Genomic DNA, 19,593 nt, shown 5'->3' with positions numbered 1-19,593 from the left:
TAAATGTAAATAAAATTAATATGACATAGCAATAATAGTATTCTCAAATCATAACCAAAATCTGAGGTTTCTCTTGAATTTAACTAGGTACAAAGTATAAATTTAATTAGAATGTCTTTCTTTCAAGTTAACTTATTTAAAGTCATCTTCTAATATTAATTTTTGGTCATGGTGTCAATTTTTAGTGACTTACTTAGCCAACCTCATATTTGGAAAGGGGAATGTCAATCTTATTTATGAGTTATAATTTATTATAAATCATAAATATTATATTTAGGTTTCTTTGACAATGTAGTTTTCAGTACCAAAATAATTCCAGCGAAATTTTTAAATCTGAGTTGAGCAAATAGATTTAATATTCATGCCATTGACTTGAGTGCATGATTCCGAATAATTACAACATTTTGCACAAAATTGGAAATTATAAGAGCATACTAAAATGAAATTAATGTACAAGTAGCACTCAAAGAAAAATTTTACAAAGTCACATACCACATAATTTTATTGAACAACTAATCTCTGTAAATGATCAAGGAAGACCTCAAAGCTAACATCATCCGTAAAGATAATATCCCCCCCGGGATGTGAAGTTTCAGTATTGTAAGTAGCAGAAGGATTTAACTTTGCTAGTAGAAACCGTGCCTGCACATGATTGCAAGTACATCAGCACATGTACGCCAAACATCTTACATTACCAAAAACATATGCATAAAGTCCACACAACGGAGCAAAACTATAGCAGAAAGCCAGTTCGAAGCATATAAACCAATCAACTAAATTACAGCTAAATTTCAATCTAAGCAAGCTAACCAATTAACAAAATAATTGAGATATTCCTTTTCACATACAAACAACTTGTGCAGAAAGGCTTTCGAGAAGAATATGATAGGTGAATTCTCTTTCTTTTTTATTCCCTAGCATTGGATCTATTACAGGAAACCACTAACCAAATACACAAGGATTACAGAAAACCATGATATTTTCATCACCAATAAATTCTATAATGCATTCTCCGCACATTGATATCCTTCTATACCCGGAATTCCATTCGATTAACTACTTTTCCAGGTTTCCTTTTACCCATCTAAATTGTGATCCTAAAGCCAGCCTTATTCCATTTGAAAAGCATAATAGCATTTCAAATTGATATCAAGAAAAAAGCTTCAGAATTTTCTTTGTAAAAACACAATAATTTTAAATAGATTTTCTAAATGGTGCCACCATCCCTATCCTAGAAGGTCACATACACTAAATTAAAAGAAATAGATGAAGAATGTATAGAGTCGAGTCATTGACAAAAAATAGAGATAGAGAAGTCGAAGTTCTGAACTTCTGATAGTTCCAGAACAGCAAACAGAAATTCATCCACATATCCCTTGCATTTGAAGGTGAGTGCATTGTTCAAAACAAAATACTACAATTTGTAGTTTATATGCTTCTTTACCGGTAGAATTTTTCTGAGTGAGAAACATATGAGCAGCAGCTAGTACATACCATTAATGTTTACTCCAAATAGGACAGTAATGAGTTAGTAGCAGTGAATAGACAAACATAGCAAGCAAGCCAACTATACAGCATTGTATTACCAGAAGATCAATGGCAAGAAGGAACAGAGGTTAACCTGAGAGCCATACTGATCACAGACAACAAGTCGAGGCACAGGAAATCTCTCCTTCATTATTAAATCTGAATCGTCATGTGGAGCTTTTAGCAATTGAGCGAATGCCTGCAAAATATAGTTACTTTATTAAATAAATTGACAATGTGGAGGCAAGAGCATTGGAAACGCAGTGCCATTTTGGATATTATGACCTCAAGAAAACACTGATAGAAGTTTACGAAGACCTGGAATAGGTGTCCAATAACAAGGTCCCTCAAGCTCAGGAACAAATTACCACAATCATAAAACCAACTGCGCTTTTTGGTACTGAATGTAGGGCTCAAAATTTCCAACAAGAGCATGAGAAATATTGTTCAGATAAGCTAGGTCAAGATGTATATATTGTCACTACGATAATAAGGAGAATATTTACATTATCATGTTCTGGCTCCTTTCCCTTTTCAACAGTTTTTATTAAGGTTTCCTCTCTCTTAATTATTTTCATTTCCCACTGGGATGTATCCATCAAGTCATACTCTGTCAAATATCAAAGTAATTATAAATAAATACATCATGAACCATAAAAGCTTAGAAAATCAAATAAGACCCAATAAGGCTTAAGTAGAATAAAACTGATGCCCAACTTCATCCTAGGAGCTGCAAAATTTATTAAAACCTTGCAGTTGCACAGCTGCAAAGATCTGAAATTTAAATTTAAGCAGCAAGACCAAGCACCTTACTAAACAATCTTAAAACTATTCTCACGCCATCCGAGGTGGCCCAGCCCAGCATTCATTCGCAAATCCTGTAGTGAAATTGAGACTGCTTGACCACAGAAGCTAATTCGCGTGTAGGCATCATAAAGTAAGCCCATAATCTACTTGGTTGTTTGATACATTGAAATTAACAAAAATACTGAAACAATTTCACCATAATAAACATAATCTACACTTACACTTCTTGATGCTATTTTGTCTCTATAAGTTGGATACTCTAATTCTCCAACAACATACCACAGGTCAAAACTAATAGAATAATTATTCTCAGATTAGCTATAAAATGCTCAAAGAATACCTGATGTTCTGGTTCATTATGATATCCAGCCTTCCTCCATTGAGCAATGGTTGAACCATGAAAAATAACAACAGTGAAAAATGAATCCAAAAGCAGGATCCTGTCAGCTGCAATGGCTGCAACATCAAGAAGAGCTGGTTCGGGACCAGAATGGAATGAATAAGAAATCAATGAAGGCTGAACCATGACAACAGAATTAGCAACATTTTCCCGGTTCAGTATCATTCTAAAGTAAGCAGTCTCATCTGGGCTGTTGTTAAAGACCTGAAACAAAAATAATTACAGAAAATAAGTAAACAGCAACTGGAGTAAATAATAAAACAGCAGCAGCAAATAACAGCTGTTACATGCATATAAAAGATATGATAATAGAAAATGCATACCTGAACAAATTGAGAGCGTCGTAAATGAAACATAAATTGTGGGAATATTGACAACCTGGGAGACAAACTGAAAGAAGATGGACTATCTTTCTGGAAGTCTCCAAACCGGGAACACAAATTTATCAATGCTTTGTCCAACCATCTGATAGGATCAAATTCAGCCTGATTCCAAAATTACATCATTACTAAAATGTCACAACAATAAAAAAGTAAAAAACCATATAAGGTGGATCAGCAAGAAAAAGATTAACAGGTTCTCCAGCTCTCACAACTATGTGTGTTACATGTATCAAGTGGCAAAGAATACTTCTGAGTCTTGATTCTCTCTGTCAATACACTTTTCAACTATACAAAAGTATTTAGGGTTTTGATTCACTATAGTCCATTCCTTGTTATGAAAGGAAAAAACAAAGATAAGCTCATCCCATTTTTCATGCTGTAATGAAGTATTTAGCAGTAAAAGCTCAAACAATAGTTTTTCTTGTCTTGCATAATTAAATTTGGGTTATCACTTATTGTTAACAGCATAAAATAAAAAAGTCTCTATACATGCTTTTTCTGCTTCATTTCTATAACATGCAGTAATTAATTATAATGCCATTTACTTCTGTAAATTTATGTACACAGACACATGATGGTGATCCACATCCACTACATTGGTTTTTTTTTTCTCTAGCAGAATTTAATTTTCATTATCAGTTAACAGAATAAAATGCAAAAGCCTCTTCACATGCTTTTTTCTGCTACATTTCCATAACATGCAAATGCGATAATTAATCACAAGCCCTTTAGCTCTGTAAATTATTTTATACACTCATACACATGACGTGACCCACATCCACTTACTTGTTAGTATATGAGTAAGCATTTTCAAACTTTGCTTAATAACGTTTTATGGTCATTAAATTTCATCAAACTGACAGTAGGATTATAAGTTCTCATTTAGTAGAACAAGTGCACAAAATTCCATACAACTTAAAAACTAGTTGTGATACAAGATACTTTCAAAAGATACATGTTGAATATAAGATTAAATTAAATGCCTACAAATGTATGATTTGTCTAAAATTTAGTACCCACAGTCATCAAAATAAATTCACATGATTCAACAGTTATATATATAATGTTTATTCTATAAAAAATTATAAAGTCAAGTAAATGTTCGTGACTTACTCCTACATTAAGTAGATCACAAACATACATACATGTGTGTGTGAGAGAGAGAGAACAAATGCATCAAGTGTCAAACTCAAGTAAAACACTAACAATAACTTTTATCAAAAGTAAATTTCATCAAGCTAACAATTGAATTTAAAATTTTCATTATTTACAAAATTTTACACACAAAAAATTATTTGATACTTCATCACACCAATTTATTTTAAAATATTTAAAATAGAAATAAATAGTTAACACTTGATTACACATCTACAAATGTCTAAATCAAGGTAGTTAAAATTAGGATTTTACTTTAAATCATAAAGGAGAGTGAAAATCGTAATTGTAAAATTGTAAATCAAATTGTAAGATTTTACAAAATCCATATATATGCTTATAAATTCATATTAAGCATATAAAATAACAAAATTTAGGAAAAAAACCTTTAAATCAGTAAAAGCACTTAAATAAAGTAGCACTCAAAATCATAATCCATATTCCATAATAATGTCATGCATCGGCATGGGTAAAAAATAGACCAGAACAGAAAAAATGCAAGAACAGTAGCACTAGACTCAAACTCAGAGTCAGAGCACTAGCACACTGCTGGGTTTAGTGGCAGATCAGGCTGCACACACTGGGAGGACTGTTGAATTAACAACAATGTTAGGGTTCAAAGCTGCTAGAGGGAAGTTAGGTTTGATAAAAAAAAAAGATATGAAAGAGGTGTCAACTAAATTAGGGTTCAATAAATGAGACTTTTCGTGGAATTTTCAGAATCAAAGTGAATCATAAAATCCCACAATTTGAGGGATTTTATGATTTAAATCGGGATTTTACTACAATTTTACTCAGCCATGATTTAAATCAGGAAGGTTTCCAAAATTGTAGGATTTTCCGATTCAAATCGGATTTTAACTACCATGGTCTAGATCATGTAAAATTGCATATAACATTATCATTACGACGATATCATATGATTTAATGGTTGGATTGACAAAAATTATTAGAGGTGGCATTTCACTAAGTTTGACACATAGTATAATTTATTCCTACACATACATGCACACACACATACCAAAATACAAGTACATTAGGCACAGAAAATATCCAACACTCACCTCTGTTTCCATTTTGAAAGAGACTTGGCGCGCCATGACTATAGCAGCTGCTTCTTGGTCAAATCCAGCAATCAAGTCCTACAACATTTTAGACATAAATGCTAACTTAGTGATTGAAAAAAATGATAAAATTGTTATAACACCAAGTAGTACTTAAGTTACTTGATAAACCATCCCGTGAAACAGGAAACCAATAACCAACATAAGCACTGATTATCACATAAAAGATTGTTAAGACCATAGTAGTCAAAATCGAGATTTTACGTAGGATCAGAGAAGGGCTTCAGGATCATAACACAGAACGTAAGATCTTACAAAATTGTATATATACATATAAAATAGTATAAATAGGAAGAAAATAAAAACATTAATTCAAACCATAGTATTTTAAAAGATGAATATTAAAAACATGTCCAACATAAACATATTCCAAAGTTCCAAACCAAATACAAAATCAATATTCAAACTTTAAATATCTATTTTATCATATCTAAAATATTTTGATAATAAAAAAATTCGTCATCTCCTTCATCATCTTCATTTGGCCCATCTTCTTCATTTGGTCCATCATCTCCTTCATCATCTAAATTGTCTATATTAGCAACATCACCAACATCTTGATTTGAACCTTGATCTAAATCCAAGTTCTCATCTTCATTAAGAGTATCAACCTCAATGTCCTCATCTTCCAAATTGTCTTCTAAGCCCAAATCTTCATGATTTCCTCTATCATTATTTTCCACTATCCACTCATTGTCAGATGGAATATCATCTACATTTATGTGTAAATCCTTCACTCTCCTAATTGTCTTCTTCTTGGCCAATTTTGAATTTGCCATAACAAATACCACATCATTCATTGTATTTTGCTTCAAACGGTTTCTTCTTTTAGTATGCACCTATCAAATAATAATATATTAAATTATAATTTAAGATACAAAAAAATAGTTGGCTAGCCTAGTACATAATTTTAGAAAAAAGAATTTCTACTTATCATCTCAAATACACTCCAGTTACGTTCACATCCAGAAGAACTGCATGTTAAGCTTAGTATTCGAATAGCAAATCTTTGAAGCTCAGGATGCTCATCTCCATGAGACATCCACCAATCAGTTGGCAGTCGCATATCAATAGTATTTCTAGCCAAGTGACTGCAAAAATTACCAGCTCGCTTTCTAAATGAATCAAGTTGACAATCAATTTTACATTGTTCATCTTGATCAGAGACCATCCTTGTCAAACAATCATATAGTCCACGCTTAACTTCAAGATCAGCCTTAAATTTAGGACTATAATGCATCTTAGGATTAAGAAATTTAGGACAATGTGCTGTACAAGGGGTCCAATACAAGTGTTTTCTTTTTTGCATCAACATCTCCCCTGCAGCCTTATAATTTGCTGCATTATCAGTCACAACTTGGATTACATTTTTCTCACCAATTTCTTCAACAACATCATCAATCATTTTAAATATTTTATCAGCTGTTTTTTCTATATGAGATGCATCAATAGACTTCAAAAAAATAGTTCTTTTAGGACTATTCACCAAGAAGTTTAATATTGTTCTCCTCCTCTTATCAGTCCACCCATCAGTCATTAATGTGCATCCAACATAATTCTATTCAGCTCTATGTTCTTCTAATCTCTCCTTTGTTAACTCTATTTCCTTTTTCAAGTACTTTACTCTAATTTCATGATAGCTTGGTGGTTTAAATCCAGGACCATGGCTAGCAATTAAATTACACATAACAGAAAATTCATCACTTCTTGCCACATTGAATGATATGGCATTATTATAAAAAAACCTTCCAATAGCTTGACAAGCCTCCTCTCTTCTAGTTTTGTTGAATATGTTGTTGATTGTTGCTTGAGTGGTCCTTTTCCCTCATTCTCACTTGATTTTCTTTTGCTTCCATCACTTGTATCTAAAGTCTCTCTCTCAGCAAAGGAATTTGATTTTTTATTCAAATTTTCTTGCATGCTTACAAGTAAATTCCACATTTGATTTTTGACCTCATCCAGAACAGATTTGCATGCTCCAACATCTTTGGTTATTTGAGCCAAGTGATGCTTCAATTGATAAGCACCTCCACTTACAATTTTTTGACAATATTTGCATTGAATTTTTCTTGTACCTTCAATTGCAATCCCATGTTGCCATGCTACATCACTTTTGTTTCCTGGTGCATTCTTTGGTAATGACTTGGAAGGAGGAGCTTGACTACTACTTATCTAATGGTAGCAGACAGCTATAGCACAGAAAACAGAAGCAAAAAAATGAACAAAATCCCAATCACACGCAGCAGCCAAGATGATGAAGGAAAAAACAGAGCACAGGAAGCAAAAAATCCCAAACCAAATCAGAAACAATCCAGTCGCCGAAGCTAAGCCCAGTTGCCGGAGCTAAATGAATTGCTGTCGTCGGAGCCTCACAGACGCACAACAGAGACGCAGTTGCCAGAGCCGAATTGCAGTCGTTGGAGCCTCGCAGAGAAGTCGCACAAAGACACCCAATCTCACAGAACAGAGTGAAGAAGAAAGGAAGAAGCGCAGTGACGAGTTATGGGATTTTAGGGTTCCAAAAATGATGCCGGGTCGGGTCGCGGGTCGTTAGCCCAAACAGCCTTCTCCTCTGCGCGTCGGAATCGCACGTCTTTAACGCGTTTACGACCTAGCACGTACGATCCCACCGCTTCAACCAATTCGCGTTCCCAGCACCAACTCAGCACGGAAGCATGGATGGAGATCGTAGAATCGTACGATTCTACGATCCAACACGCGATTTTGACTACCTTGGTTAAGACCACACATCAGCTAGGCATAGGGAGTGTTTATTGTCCCTCCCAGGTGTCTTTTACCAATCCTATTTAAGACATCTGTATGTTAAATATCTCTATTAATAATATGGTTATAAAAGGGGAAAAAAGGCATTTTAGACAAAAATCACTTAAATGGGTTTAGTAATAGAAACTTAGGAATGGTAATAGACACACCCATTCACATATTCCCAAAGTAGTCTTTCAAATGACTTGAGTGATGCCCCCCTTCCTCTCTTCTTCCACACACACACAACCAACTTCTGGGGCTAAATGTGACCTTTGTTCTCACTTCTCAATTACATGGTATCAAAGCCTTTCCAATCTTGATGTTGAGTCAACCACAGATGTCTAGTCTAGTAAAAACTTCATGCTCAAAATATCCAATCCCCACATAAGGGGTGTGTGTTGAGATCCAACACCAACTAGCCATATCGCCAAAGTAATCCCTAAAAGGACTTGGACAATAGTAAGCCCTTTTTGGGATTGAATTAGGCTCAGTGCATTCAAAATTTGATAAAGAGAATAAATGTGAACAGATGAAGTTCATAACAATTTTGGTGTAAGAAACAAGAATATCAATTCACAGTTCACACCCATTAGATCATCACCCATCTCCGACCTTGCACACCTTTGAGCCATTGAAGCTGGTGAAATACTTCTTTCTTTAAGGTTCCCAATGCAAATGTGCAAGAACCCTATACCAAACCCTTTCTTCTTTTATGGATAAATTCCCTGTTAAATTCTGAAAAAGGTCCTAAATGGTCATGGCTCAAAAGTGACCTCAGTTTCCCAAATATACAACTAAATTTGTTAGAACTATGGTCCTCACTTCACTGATACTGTAACTCCATTGCTCTGAACCTTAATGGAGAAATTACAATGTCCTTCTGTAAAAAACAACTCCCAATTGTTACTCATGAGTCATATTATGTTACCATCAACCACTTGGAATTCTCTCTCCTTTTGTCCATGAATGTGTTCAAAAATCATGGTTAATAAAGCATATAGTTAGAAGAGATATATTGAATCAGGGCCCCACTTGAGCCATGTAAACATTGTGGAGGGAGGGAAATAACCACTTGCTCACATGACTTGAGATGAGGATCATGCAGGAGGGGAATCAGAGGAAAAGATGATAAAAAGCAAGGCAGGGAAGTGGGAAGGCGTGTAATTCTTCAGCGAGGAAGGTGAGGACAGTTTAGGCACTCTCCAATTGCCTAGACTTCTGTATTTTTGTTCATTTCCTGATAATTCTAAATCTGTGTATACTTTACATACCCACTGATCTGATATCACCTTTGCTCCTAGAAACCAGTTCAGGATAGATGCATACCTCTGTTTCTGTGCTGTGTCTGAATCTGATCCTTCTATTAAAAATATAACCACACTTATTGCACTACAGGATTGATTATCACAACAATCCAACTGATTGCCATTTGATGGCCCTACTAAGAACGCTGCTCCAGTTAAATATTCAAACCCATCCATCAAGACTAGAGACAGGTACAAGTACAACTTTTATACTTCAGCAATTAGGAAGAGAAAACAAATGTTTTAAAACTAAAGAAGGTAAAACACTAAAAATAAGAAAGAAAAGCCATGAAAAGCTACAAATAATCCCTTATCTTCATAAAGGAATACTCTAAAAAAGGGTGACACAATGCATGAGACTTCCACATGGCGGCTTCTAAGTCTCACAAAGCACCAATCATATCATTGCACCCAGGTTCACCCTCTTATACACAGAATATAATTGAAAATATTTATTGAAACCATAGTAGTCAATAGCAGCCGCTATTGCCAGAGGAGCAGAGCAGCTCCCTGCCACAGTTCAAGTGGTCATTGGGTCGTGGTTTGCTGTAGCGGCCATTGCGCCACGAATCATGGCCGCACACAATGTAAATCATGGATATTTTGCAGCTGCGAATGGTGTAACCACTATTTCTTGCAGGGCAAAAAGTCAAGTCTTCCCTCCCTTTCTAAACGTTGGAATCCTTTTAATGGGGGGAATCTTGGGATTTTGCCCCCTTTTACATTGCTGCTTTCTGTGCTTCTCCGCTGTCTTCAACAAATCAAACCCTACTGACCCTGCTTCTTCCTCTCATCTTCCTGCTTCGTCCACCATCTCCAACGAAGTTTTCTAGTCATTTTCTGGCCAAGCTCTGGTCTTCTTCATCTCTGGCAAAACAGAAGCAATTTCTGACATAATCTAGACGTTTTCCAGTCGTCTTTTTCATCTCTGGCAAAATCCAAGCTATTTCCAACATGATCCAAACATTTTCTGGTCATTTTCATCTCTGGTGAAACTTCCAACATGACCCCGATGTTTTATGGTGAATGACCACTCTATTTTTTATTTTCCCTCTCTGTTTTTATTTTCTTCTTTGTTCTGTTGGTTTTTGTTCTCTGAATCCCTCCAAATGATCCAAATTTGAATGCCTGACCCAAACCTCAGAATAGTGGCTATCTTGCTATCCCATTATAGCATGTTCGGGGTGGCTGCTTTGCATCGCTATCCAGGATTGACTATTATGATTGAAACACAAACACAGTGCACACTACAACAATGAATTTGCCGTCCCAAAAACTTGCGTCTCCTACAGAGAATATTTCTCTTTCTGAAAGTGACAGATAACAGCAAAATAACTGCCCACATAGGTGATTAAACACTACAAAGCACAACTGTCATATGGCATAACTAACATTCATTACCAAAAAAAAAAAAAAAAACTGCCATTCGTTACAAAACATAACTGCCCACTCACAGTGCTCCTAAATTAAATTAACAGTCACATGGCATAGCTGCCATTCAGTACACATGCCTTCTCAAATAAACATTCCCATGTGAGGTCAGTTACATGGATCACACGATGCCATTGAGCTTGGTCAAAAATCAAATTTTCATAAAACCGGCATAAATTAGTATAAAAGAAAAATCAACGTAGAAACTCAAATTCAGCAAAAGAAGAGAAAAACAATTAAAGATGAATTGTGCTGGCTAGTACTAAACATGTTCTACCCTAGACTATTATGAAAGGAAAGAAACATAGACATAGAAAAACAACAAGGAAAAGCTTTGTTTAGCATCTTAACTTATTTTATGTAATGAAAAAAGTACAGTGTATCATTCCCAAACTAATTTTAGTAAATCACTTCCAAATTCAACAACTCCAAAGGAATTGTTTTAGTAATGAATGGAGATGAAAAGAAACAACTATAATGAACCAAAAGGTAGCAGATGACACCTTACCTGTATGCTTCCTGGTCCAGCAACCCATCTACGAGAAAGAGTTGTAACCCGTAATCTCATTTGCCCACTGTTATTCTGATAACTGAAGCAAAACATCTGTGATGAGTGAGAAATATTTCATGTGCATTATCATAACATACAAAAGATTACTCAAAGGAGCACTAGGATGGTCTTCATACTAGGTCAAGAATTGGAAGTAAAATTGATTGCTTGTGGACTGCATTGTAGCATCAGGACTTTCTTTCCTCACAATGTCAAAAAATAGACACAATGATGTGGATTTATCAAGACCACACATCTTCCATGCACTTGTACCACCTTGCCCAATAACTACATCTGAGCATAATGGGCCTTTCTGCAGATACAAAGAAGCAGCTAAGCATCTATTGTGAGGGAATAAGCAGCAGAAAAGACAAGAGATTGTCTAGATATACCTTTTCAAGAGATGCACAGGGGCCAATAATACCTTGGACTTTCAAGTCCTTAGAGCAGTTTATCTCAAATATTCCACTGCAAAAATAAGTTAAAATAAGAAATAGATGATGATATATATAGGAAGACATGATTATCAAGACCATCTACACTATTAATATATAGTGGAACTTAGAATAATATACAATTATAGAAAAGCTATGTTCATGGTAGCATTTATAGTCTATTATCCAGCATTAATATGGTGTCAGAGCTTGGTACTCCCAATACATAAAACAAAGAAGCTGCTAGAGTCAGGCACTAAACAACCATAGGACATGCTAGGTGGCACAAGAATATATTTCAGGTTTTCAGTAAGGCTAAAAGTGCTGATCAACACCTCCCTCATTTTCACTGGTTTTCTTTTGGTTAGTAGATGTGTTTCTGTCAAACTTGTAACAAGCTTAAGCTTGAGGGAAAGTGTTCAAAGATATATGGAGTATTAGTTATTCAGTGCTAATGTAGTTAGCAATCATTTTTTGTTCAGTTCTTCCCTAACCCTAAAATTTATAATTTCAACAAGAATGAACTTATTGTTTAATTTTACACAATTATACAATGGTACACTAAGACTTACTTTGACGATAGACCCAGATCATAATCGCCTGATTGGAAAACTCGCTTAAGTGAATCCTTGAACACTGAATGGCCAAAACTTTCAGCAAGTACAACAAGGCCCCCAGTTCTTTCAACAGCAGTTTTAAGTTCAGCAATACCAACCTGTAGGATAAAGAAAGAATAAAGCAGAAATTTAATATTTTAAATATAAAAAAAATTATACAAATGAAAAACAACCACCAGATTGTGCATTATGAACATTTATAGAAATTAAGAAATAACACTTTTATCCACCAACAGAAAGCCTAACTATAAGCTTAGTATCACCCCAACTTCAACATAAATGGAATCAGATAGCACAGTTAACGAAAATAATCACCTTGTCTTTTCTCTTATATTCATAAAATCAACCAGCAATTTCAGAGTACAGGAATTATGAATTAGTATGAGTTAGTTATTAATGGTAGTAGGCATTAGACTGATGGGCGGTCATTGTCAGGATTGCTCTAATATCAAACATCATTTACATTTTATAAAAAAAGTTAGAATGATCAAAATTAATGTTGTTAAAATCGCAATTAAAATTGCAAGATTGTACGTGAGAATGAATATACCAAAGGAGTTTATCGTTTCAAAGTTTCAAACATCATTTGACAAGAACAAAGCAAAATGTTGGAGTTTGCATAGCTGTCCCTGATGATGTTCGAAAACAAATATGGGACATTGTTGTTAAATTGCAAGAAAAATTCATAAAAAACAAACACACGGCAAGAAGGACTGTACTTAATTTTTCGGTAAATAGTCCTGCAGAAACTGTTTTTGAAGTCTATTGATGCTGTTAGAAATATGCAAATATGGAAACATGTAATTATAGTAATATTGAAATTAGGGAGATGATATATTATATTTAGGGAAATAATATTCCTGAAATTATGGTAATTAGGTAAATATAATATCTCTGTAATTAATTCTTGTATCAATGCTCCTAGTATATATATATATATATATGCTCCGGTGTGTAGTTGAGACACACGGATTCACTCAATTCTCTTTCATTTTCTTTTCTCTTAACAGATGCATCTGACATATGCAAAACAAATAAAATTTTTAAGATGATAAATGATGTTGAAGAAGTTGGAGAAGCAAATATGGTACAAATTGTGACGGATAATACTGCAAATTATAAGGCAGCAAGAGAAATGTTGATGGAGAAGAGGAAATTGTAATTGTTCTACTCAGATGTTCCTCATTCTCTGTGTTTACTAGTTCTACACTTCTAGTTCTAAAATGATAATATAAAATGAATTAATTGGTTTAAAAGTCATCTCTACATAATCTCATCTTTTCATAGAATATATGTCAGTATTTAAAGACTAAATAATAGTAAATCACTAAAAAATTATGGCAATAAAGGGAGTATTTAGATCCACCTTTCTTACATTTTTCTTTTACTGTTTCTTTATGGAATACATTGTTCACCTTTTCTACTGATCGGGACATGGCCCAAGGTCCTTCGTTAGTACTAGCACTGGTCATTTTAGTAGAGGTATGGAGGCTACATTTTTATGCAACATTCAATTCTTGCTACAATGGAAGCATTTGGTTGAGTACAAAGCTCGTATTTTAAATTCAATGAATTTTTAATCCAACCGCTATTATTGAATCAAAGATGCAAGGAAGTTAGTGCATGAAGACTAAACATACGGCAGAAATTTCAACACAAAACTACTTTGAAAAATTAAATTATTCAAGAATAGGAAGAAGTGAATTACAATTTAAACCATCATTACACAAGAAGTACTTGGAGGTTGGACTGTCAATTAAATATTCTGGCTTAAAAAAAAACTGAACACTGGTGAAAGCTTTTTGAGGGGGAAAACAGAGACAGTCATTGGTCAACCTATAAAAAACCAAAACGCTGTGTACCAAACAGAAAAGGTCGGTTGAAAATGTGAAAACATTACCTGATCAAGAGCGCAAGCAAAGAGATCTAATACATGACCTTGATGGACAAGCTGCTTCGAAAGTCCATCATAGAATTTCACACATTTATGGTAATATAGTACAGAATCTTTATCCAGATCCTTGTGGGAGCGAATTGGTTCAGAAAGTTGTTTGGATACAATCTACAGTATACAGTAGTTCATATAGAGAGAATCAGTTGAATGTCATCAATAAATCAAGTGAGACGGAAGTAAATGTTGATTCATACACTTAAGTTTTTATTATCTCATTTTAGTTTTGTATTTGTAGCATTCAACATACAGCAACTAGTTGAGGACAAATGTTCTGAAAAGCAAAAATAAAATAAAATAAAACTTTGAGCTAAAGATTCTAACAAAAGCTTAACCTGTTAAGGAAAGGTACATAAATAGTTTTATACTTTTATCACATTTCTTTTTAATAAATGTAACATTACACATAGGTGGATATTGCATTCAGGTTATTTCAGACCAGAAAAATGTTCAAATACCCATAATTCAAGATCTTCTTTTATTATGGAAATTAATTAATTAAATTCATTCCCATGATGTCTGTAGGCATTCAAAGCATAGAGAGATCCATCATATATGCCAACGTAAAAGTGCCAACATAATAAATGCTTACAAAACTAAAAATATATTTTTGTTTGGATAAAAACTAAAGAGAAATTAATAAAGAGGAAGGGAAAAGTACAATAGAGGGTGTTATATACTAAAAAAGAAAGCAAAAAGCTGACTGGCTGAGAACAGACAGAAAAGAAAAAATCTGCACAAGAACCCTCATCACAGGATGGAAATAGCCTACCCTTTTTAAGACCTAACCCAGTTTGGCCTATTTAAATAATAGACTTAATTTAAGTTTTTTAAAAGACTTAATTAATTAAATAGATTAGGCTCAAGCTTAAGAAAAAACCTACTAAACCTATTGAAATGACTTATTTAAAATTCATAAATTTATAATAATATATTAAATAATTTTATATCAATATTATAATATTATATTAAATAAGTTAAATTTTAAAATAAATAAAATCTTAAATTATAAACTCTAATCCTTTTCGTTAGAATTGAAGAGTGTTCATACTACATACCTTCTAAGAGAGAGTCTCAACTAGCTGGAGTTTTTTGCGTTACTATTGTTTAATCTATGCATAACGCTGATTTGCATTTGTGTTATTTCAATTACATATTTTGATGAAATAGGAATATGTAATTTTATTATACATGTTGAAGGTGTTAAACCATTTTTTAATAGCTTATTTAAATATAAGTTTTATGGTCCTTACAAAGATATACCTATTTAGATTGTTTAATAGCCTATTTATAAAAATGCTTAATGATCTATTGAAAGTTCTCAATAGGCCAGACTTTTAAAAAAGTTAGGCTAAACTTAATAAAAAGCCTATGAGCCTATGAAAGATAATAGGTCAGACTTAGGCTTCAAAATTATTAAATAGGCAAAGCCTATTTATGCAAAGCCTAACCTAGTCCAGCCTATTTTCATCTCTACTCAGCATACTCCAAAATCTTATGGTGAAGTGAAATGGAGCAACAGTTGCCGCCATACAATAAAACCAGATCACTTCATCGAAAAATAACTTCCAATGAAAAGGATGAATGTAAACTATAAAGCCCAAAACAACTTCACCTGATCCTCAGCACAAAAGCCAACATCAAAACTTTAATAAAACCTTATGTAAGACTTCATTTCCTACACACCCTCCACAATTCACTGCAATGGTTAATCTTTGTAGTTCCTTCTTCATAGTCTAGGTCAACACTGCATTATGGCACCTCAACACCCTCCCCCAACAAATTAACCAACCATTAACCCAATAAGTCAAAAAGTGAGTGAAACTCCGTCCATCAAGTAATTAACATACACTGCATTATGGCACACTGGACATAAATTCGTCCCCCAGTCCTCTCACTTTGACCAAAAGATGTTGTATTATGAGCATATGGACAGAATCATCTGAGAATAGATTAATCTAGTCCTTCACGGAATCTTTGAAGCCTAACTAAAAGTATAATCAACCTCAGAACCTTGTTGCTGAAAAGGCCTCCTTCCTTCGCTCCCAGCCAAAACACACGATCAATCACTCCTTCACCCACCATACCTGACTCAGATAAAACTACAACACTAACTATTTATATAACCCAAAAATCATCAGATACACGCAAGTAGCACACATTCAAGTTCATTTATAACAACACAAGCACAACGAGCAGCCCTTACCGGAGCAGGTCCTTCTGTCGCAGGTCCCCCAATAAATGCCATTATTCTCGCAGCAGAACCCGGCACACACGCCCCCAACAAACTGGCAGCAATACTCAACGCCGTGCTGGTACACCTTGTTGCCCGCTGATCCGCCGGGACTGTCCAAGGATCCCTCTGCATCTCCTCCAAAACCTGCCAACCAAACCACACACACATGCACGATCAAAACCAACACAATCAACCAAAATCCAAATCCACTAACACACACTCATCAAAACCTCACCGAATTGAGAGTAAACTCGCACTCGGACGCTGGCACCAGAAAACGCGAAATACTCTCCGAGGAGAGGCCGTCCCTGGCGCCGGCAACAACGCCGACCGCAGGCCGGGGCTTCTTGGCGAAAAAACTCATCTGCTCGAGAAGCTGGTCTTTGGAAATATCCTTAGAGCCCTTGAACACATAAGTCTTGGGAACAATTCCAAACCCTAATTCATGAACATGCACGAAAGTCCCGAAGGTAACGAGTCCAACGAGGGAATTCTCAGGCAACAACTCAACGGCTTGGGAAAGCGCGGAGCGGAGGAAGCCGATTTCCTCCTCGATGACGCAAGTGTCAACGACGAAGAGGAAAACGGGGGGCACGTGAGGGGAAGGGTCGTTAACGGTGTCGTATTCGACGGTAGTGTATTGAGGGAAGAGTTCTGCGGGGAGGTTCTGGTCGGAGATGGAAGCATAGTGAGTGGGGAAGTGGTTGCGTTGGAAGCAGAAGGGGCAGATCCAGATCTTGGCGGCGAAGTCGACGATGCAGAAGGGATTCAGAATGGATCGGCACGTGCGGCAGCGGAGAGGCGTGTAAGGGAGGAGAGGCATTGATGGGAAGTGTTTGATTGGAGTGTATATGGCAGATATCGGAACGACGGCGTTTAGCGAGTCTTGCTTTGTGCCTGGGATCACGTTCCATGGCATTCGCACGCCGTCTTGCGATTCCAGATCTACGAATTCCGCCATTCAACTCAACAACGCTGATCTCAGAGCGATCTTTCCCCTGCTTTTGCTGATCTCCACTTCTCCACTCCAATTTTAATTCTTTTGTTTCTTCACACAAACAAGTCACACAGGTTAGATTTTTATCAGTTTAAGTTCTTTTATTTATCAGTTCAAATATATTCAATTTTATCAGCAGTTAATAATAATTGAAAATATTTAAAAAATAATCTCAGGTAGTGTGTTGTGAGAATTTTTTAAAGGTTAGATTTAAATATTAAAAATTAATCGATAACATTTTAAAAAGAATAAAAAAATCTAATATATTAATTATATAATTTTTAATACAAATTTATTATATATTTTTTATTTATTTTTAAATATAAGTATCTCATAAAAAATTTAATTGTGCACCGTAAGCATGTTACTATATTTTTTTATTTATTTAATTAAATCTTTTTTTAAATTTTTAAATTTTAGTTTTTTATTTAATATTCTCAATTTTTTACATTTTTATTTAAAATTTTAAATGATTAACCGTGAAATTAAAATATAATATAATTATTATTAAACATGCAAGACTTATCTTAACTTAACATGTAATTTTGAATTTAAGTTTGAAAGAAAACCATTCAAATAGGATTATTACTTTCATTGAATATTATTTAAGATTTAAAAACATAAAATAATTTAAAAAGTTTTTAAAAAAAAGCAAAAATCTAGACTAAACTAGCATTTTAGTCTCTGAGAAAGTTTGAATCCAGCAATTTAGTCCTTGAGACATTTAAAATATTACATTAGTCCACAACTCCCTTCTTCGTTATGCATTTTAGTCCTGACGTTAGACCCCGTTAAGAGACCGTCACAGAAGGTTAGCTGTCACGTTAAGTGCTACATCAGCATCCCAGTTGGCAGCAACGACGTCGTTTTGAAAGCTGGCATGGCACAGATAAATGCAAAACGGTGTCGTTGTCATTAAAACCTTTTTGCCCAAATTGAATTAAACATTTTCTGAATATATGTTGCGCCGCTGGTCTTCTTCCACCATTAGGGTTAGGGTTCATGGTTGCAATTGAGTTACTTGATTTTGTTGGGTTTCTTCCGTTCCTCTATTGTTGGGGTTTCTTGCTTCTATTATTAGGTTCGTGCCTTCTTTGCACAATTTTGGTTTCCAATACTTTATATGGCTAGTAATAGCAATAGAAGCCCTCTAATGAGTTCTGCTTCAAGGTCATCATTAGAACAAAATAAGAAACGAAATGGCAAGATTTGTCATTGTGGGTTGAAAGCAGCTATTAGAATTTCACAAACAAAAGCTAATCTTGGAAGATTGTTCTTTAGATGTCCCAAATATATGGTAAACAAAGTTAATTTATTGTTGTGTTCGATTGTTATTTCTGATAAATTAAATTAAATTACTTGTTACACATGATGTAGGTTGGTGAACATTGCAATTATTTTGCATGGGCTGATAACAAAAATAGTATGGAAGATAGTTATAATGCTGCTAATTATGCAACCTCTCAAGTAACGTCTCCTCTTACAAGTGCAGTAGCTGTGAATGAAGAATGGATGAAGAATTTGGCTGTCAAACATATTTAGAGGCTGAAATTAAGATATTAAAGTTGTTTGTACAAATTATTTGTATTTTGATGTGTATTGTCATGTACTTTGTTGTAAGAATTGGATAAAATTTTGTTTTAATATTAATAAAGAATGCTTTTGTAATCATTGTTGACCCTCATTTCATTTATATTTTAGTGAAAAAATTGATGAAAAGAAGAATGAAGCAAAGTAATTTGTTAGCCTGTTCTGTCAAGTACTGATAACTATGAACAAGTAAAAGTAACTTGGAGGCTATATGAATTTACAATTTAGAATGCATTATAAGTGGATCAAATATGTGTGATTTGAAAGGAAAGAGGAGAGCACTGAAGTAAAAAATATTTTTTTTTATTGAATTTTTTTATC

General features: G+C 34.4%; 1 protein-coding gene across 1 annotated transcript in view; it reads right to left on the bottom strand.

Annotated features, from left to right (window-relative positions):
* Positions 1 to 301: 301 nt before the first annotated feature.
* LOC113849093 (protein transport protein SEC23) overlaps positions 302 to 19,593 on the bottom strand; it is a 28,937-nt gene continuing 9,645 nt past the window's right edge. The window contains exons 2-13 of the mRNA XM_027478704.1: positions 16,921 to 17,683; positions 16,656 to 16,829; positions 14,399 to 14,560; positions 12,454 to 12,596; positions 11,840 to 11,915; positions 11,585 to 11,760; positions 11,406 to 11,487; positions 5,337 to 5,414; positions 3,058 to 3,219; positions 2,675 to 2,938; positions 1,622 to 1,726; positions 302 to 642 (exon numbers count right to left, since the gene is read on the bottom strand). Of these exons, the coding sequence (XP_027334505.1) occupies positions 502 to 642; positions 1,622 to 1,726; positions 2,675 to 2,938; positions 3,058 to 3,219; positions 5,337 to 5,414; positions 11,406 to 11,487; positions 11,585 to 11,760; positions 11,840 to 11,915; positions 12,454 to 12,596; positions 14,399 to 14,560; positions 16,656 to 16,829; positions 16,921 to 17,646 (2,289 nt within the window). The 5' untranslated portion in view covers positions 17,647 to 17,683 and the 3' untranslated portion in view covers positions 302 to 501. The remainder of the gene's footprint in view (positions 643 to 1,621; positions 1,727 to 2,674; positions 2,939 to 3,057; positions 3,220 to 5,336; positions 5,415 to 11,405; positions 11,488 to 11,584; positions 11,761 to 11,839; positions 11,916 to 12,453; positions 12,597 to 14,398; positions 14,561 to 16,655; positions 16,830 to 16,920; positions 17,684 to 19,593) is intronic.

Source organism: Abrus precatorius, unplaced genomic scaffold (genome assembly GCF_003935025.1).
Source record: "Abrus precatorius isolate BTA unplaced genomic scaffold, Abrus_2018 Scaffold9, whole genome shotgun sequence".
Lineage (NCBI taxonomy): Eukaryota > Viridiplantae > Streptophyta > Magnoliopsida > Fabales > Fabaceae > Abrus > Abrus precatorius.
This window is presented reverse-complemented; position numbering and strand designations above follow the sequence as displayed.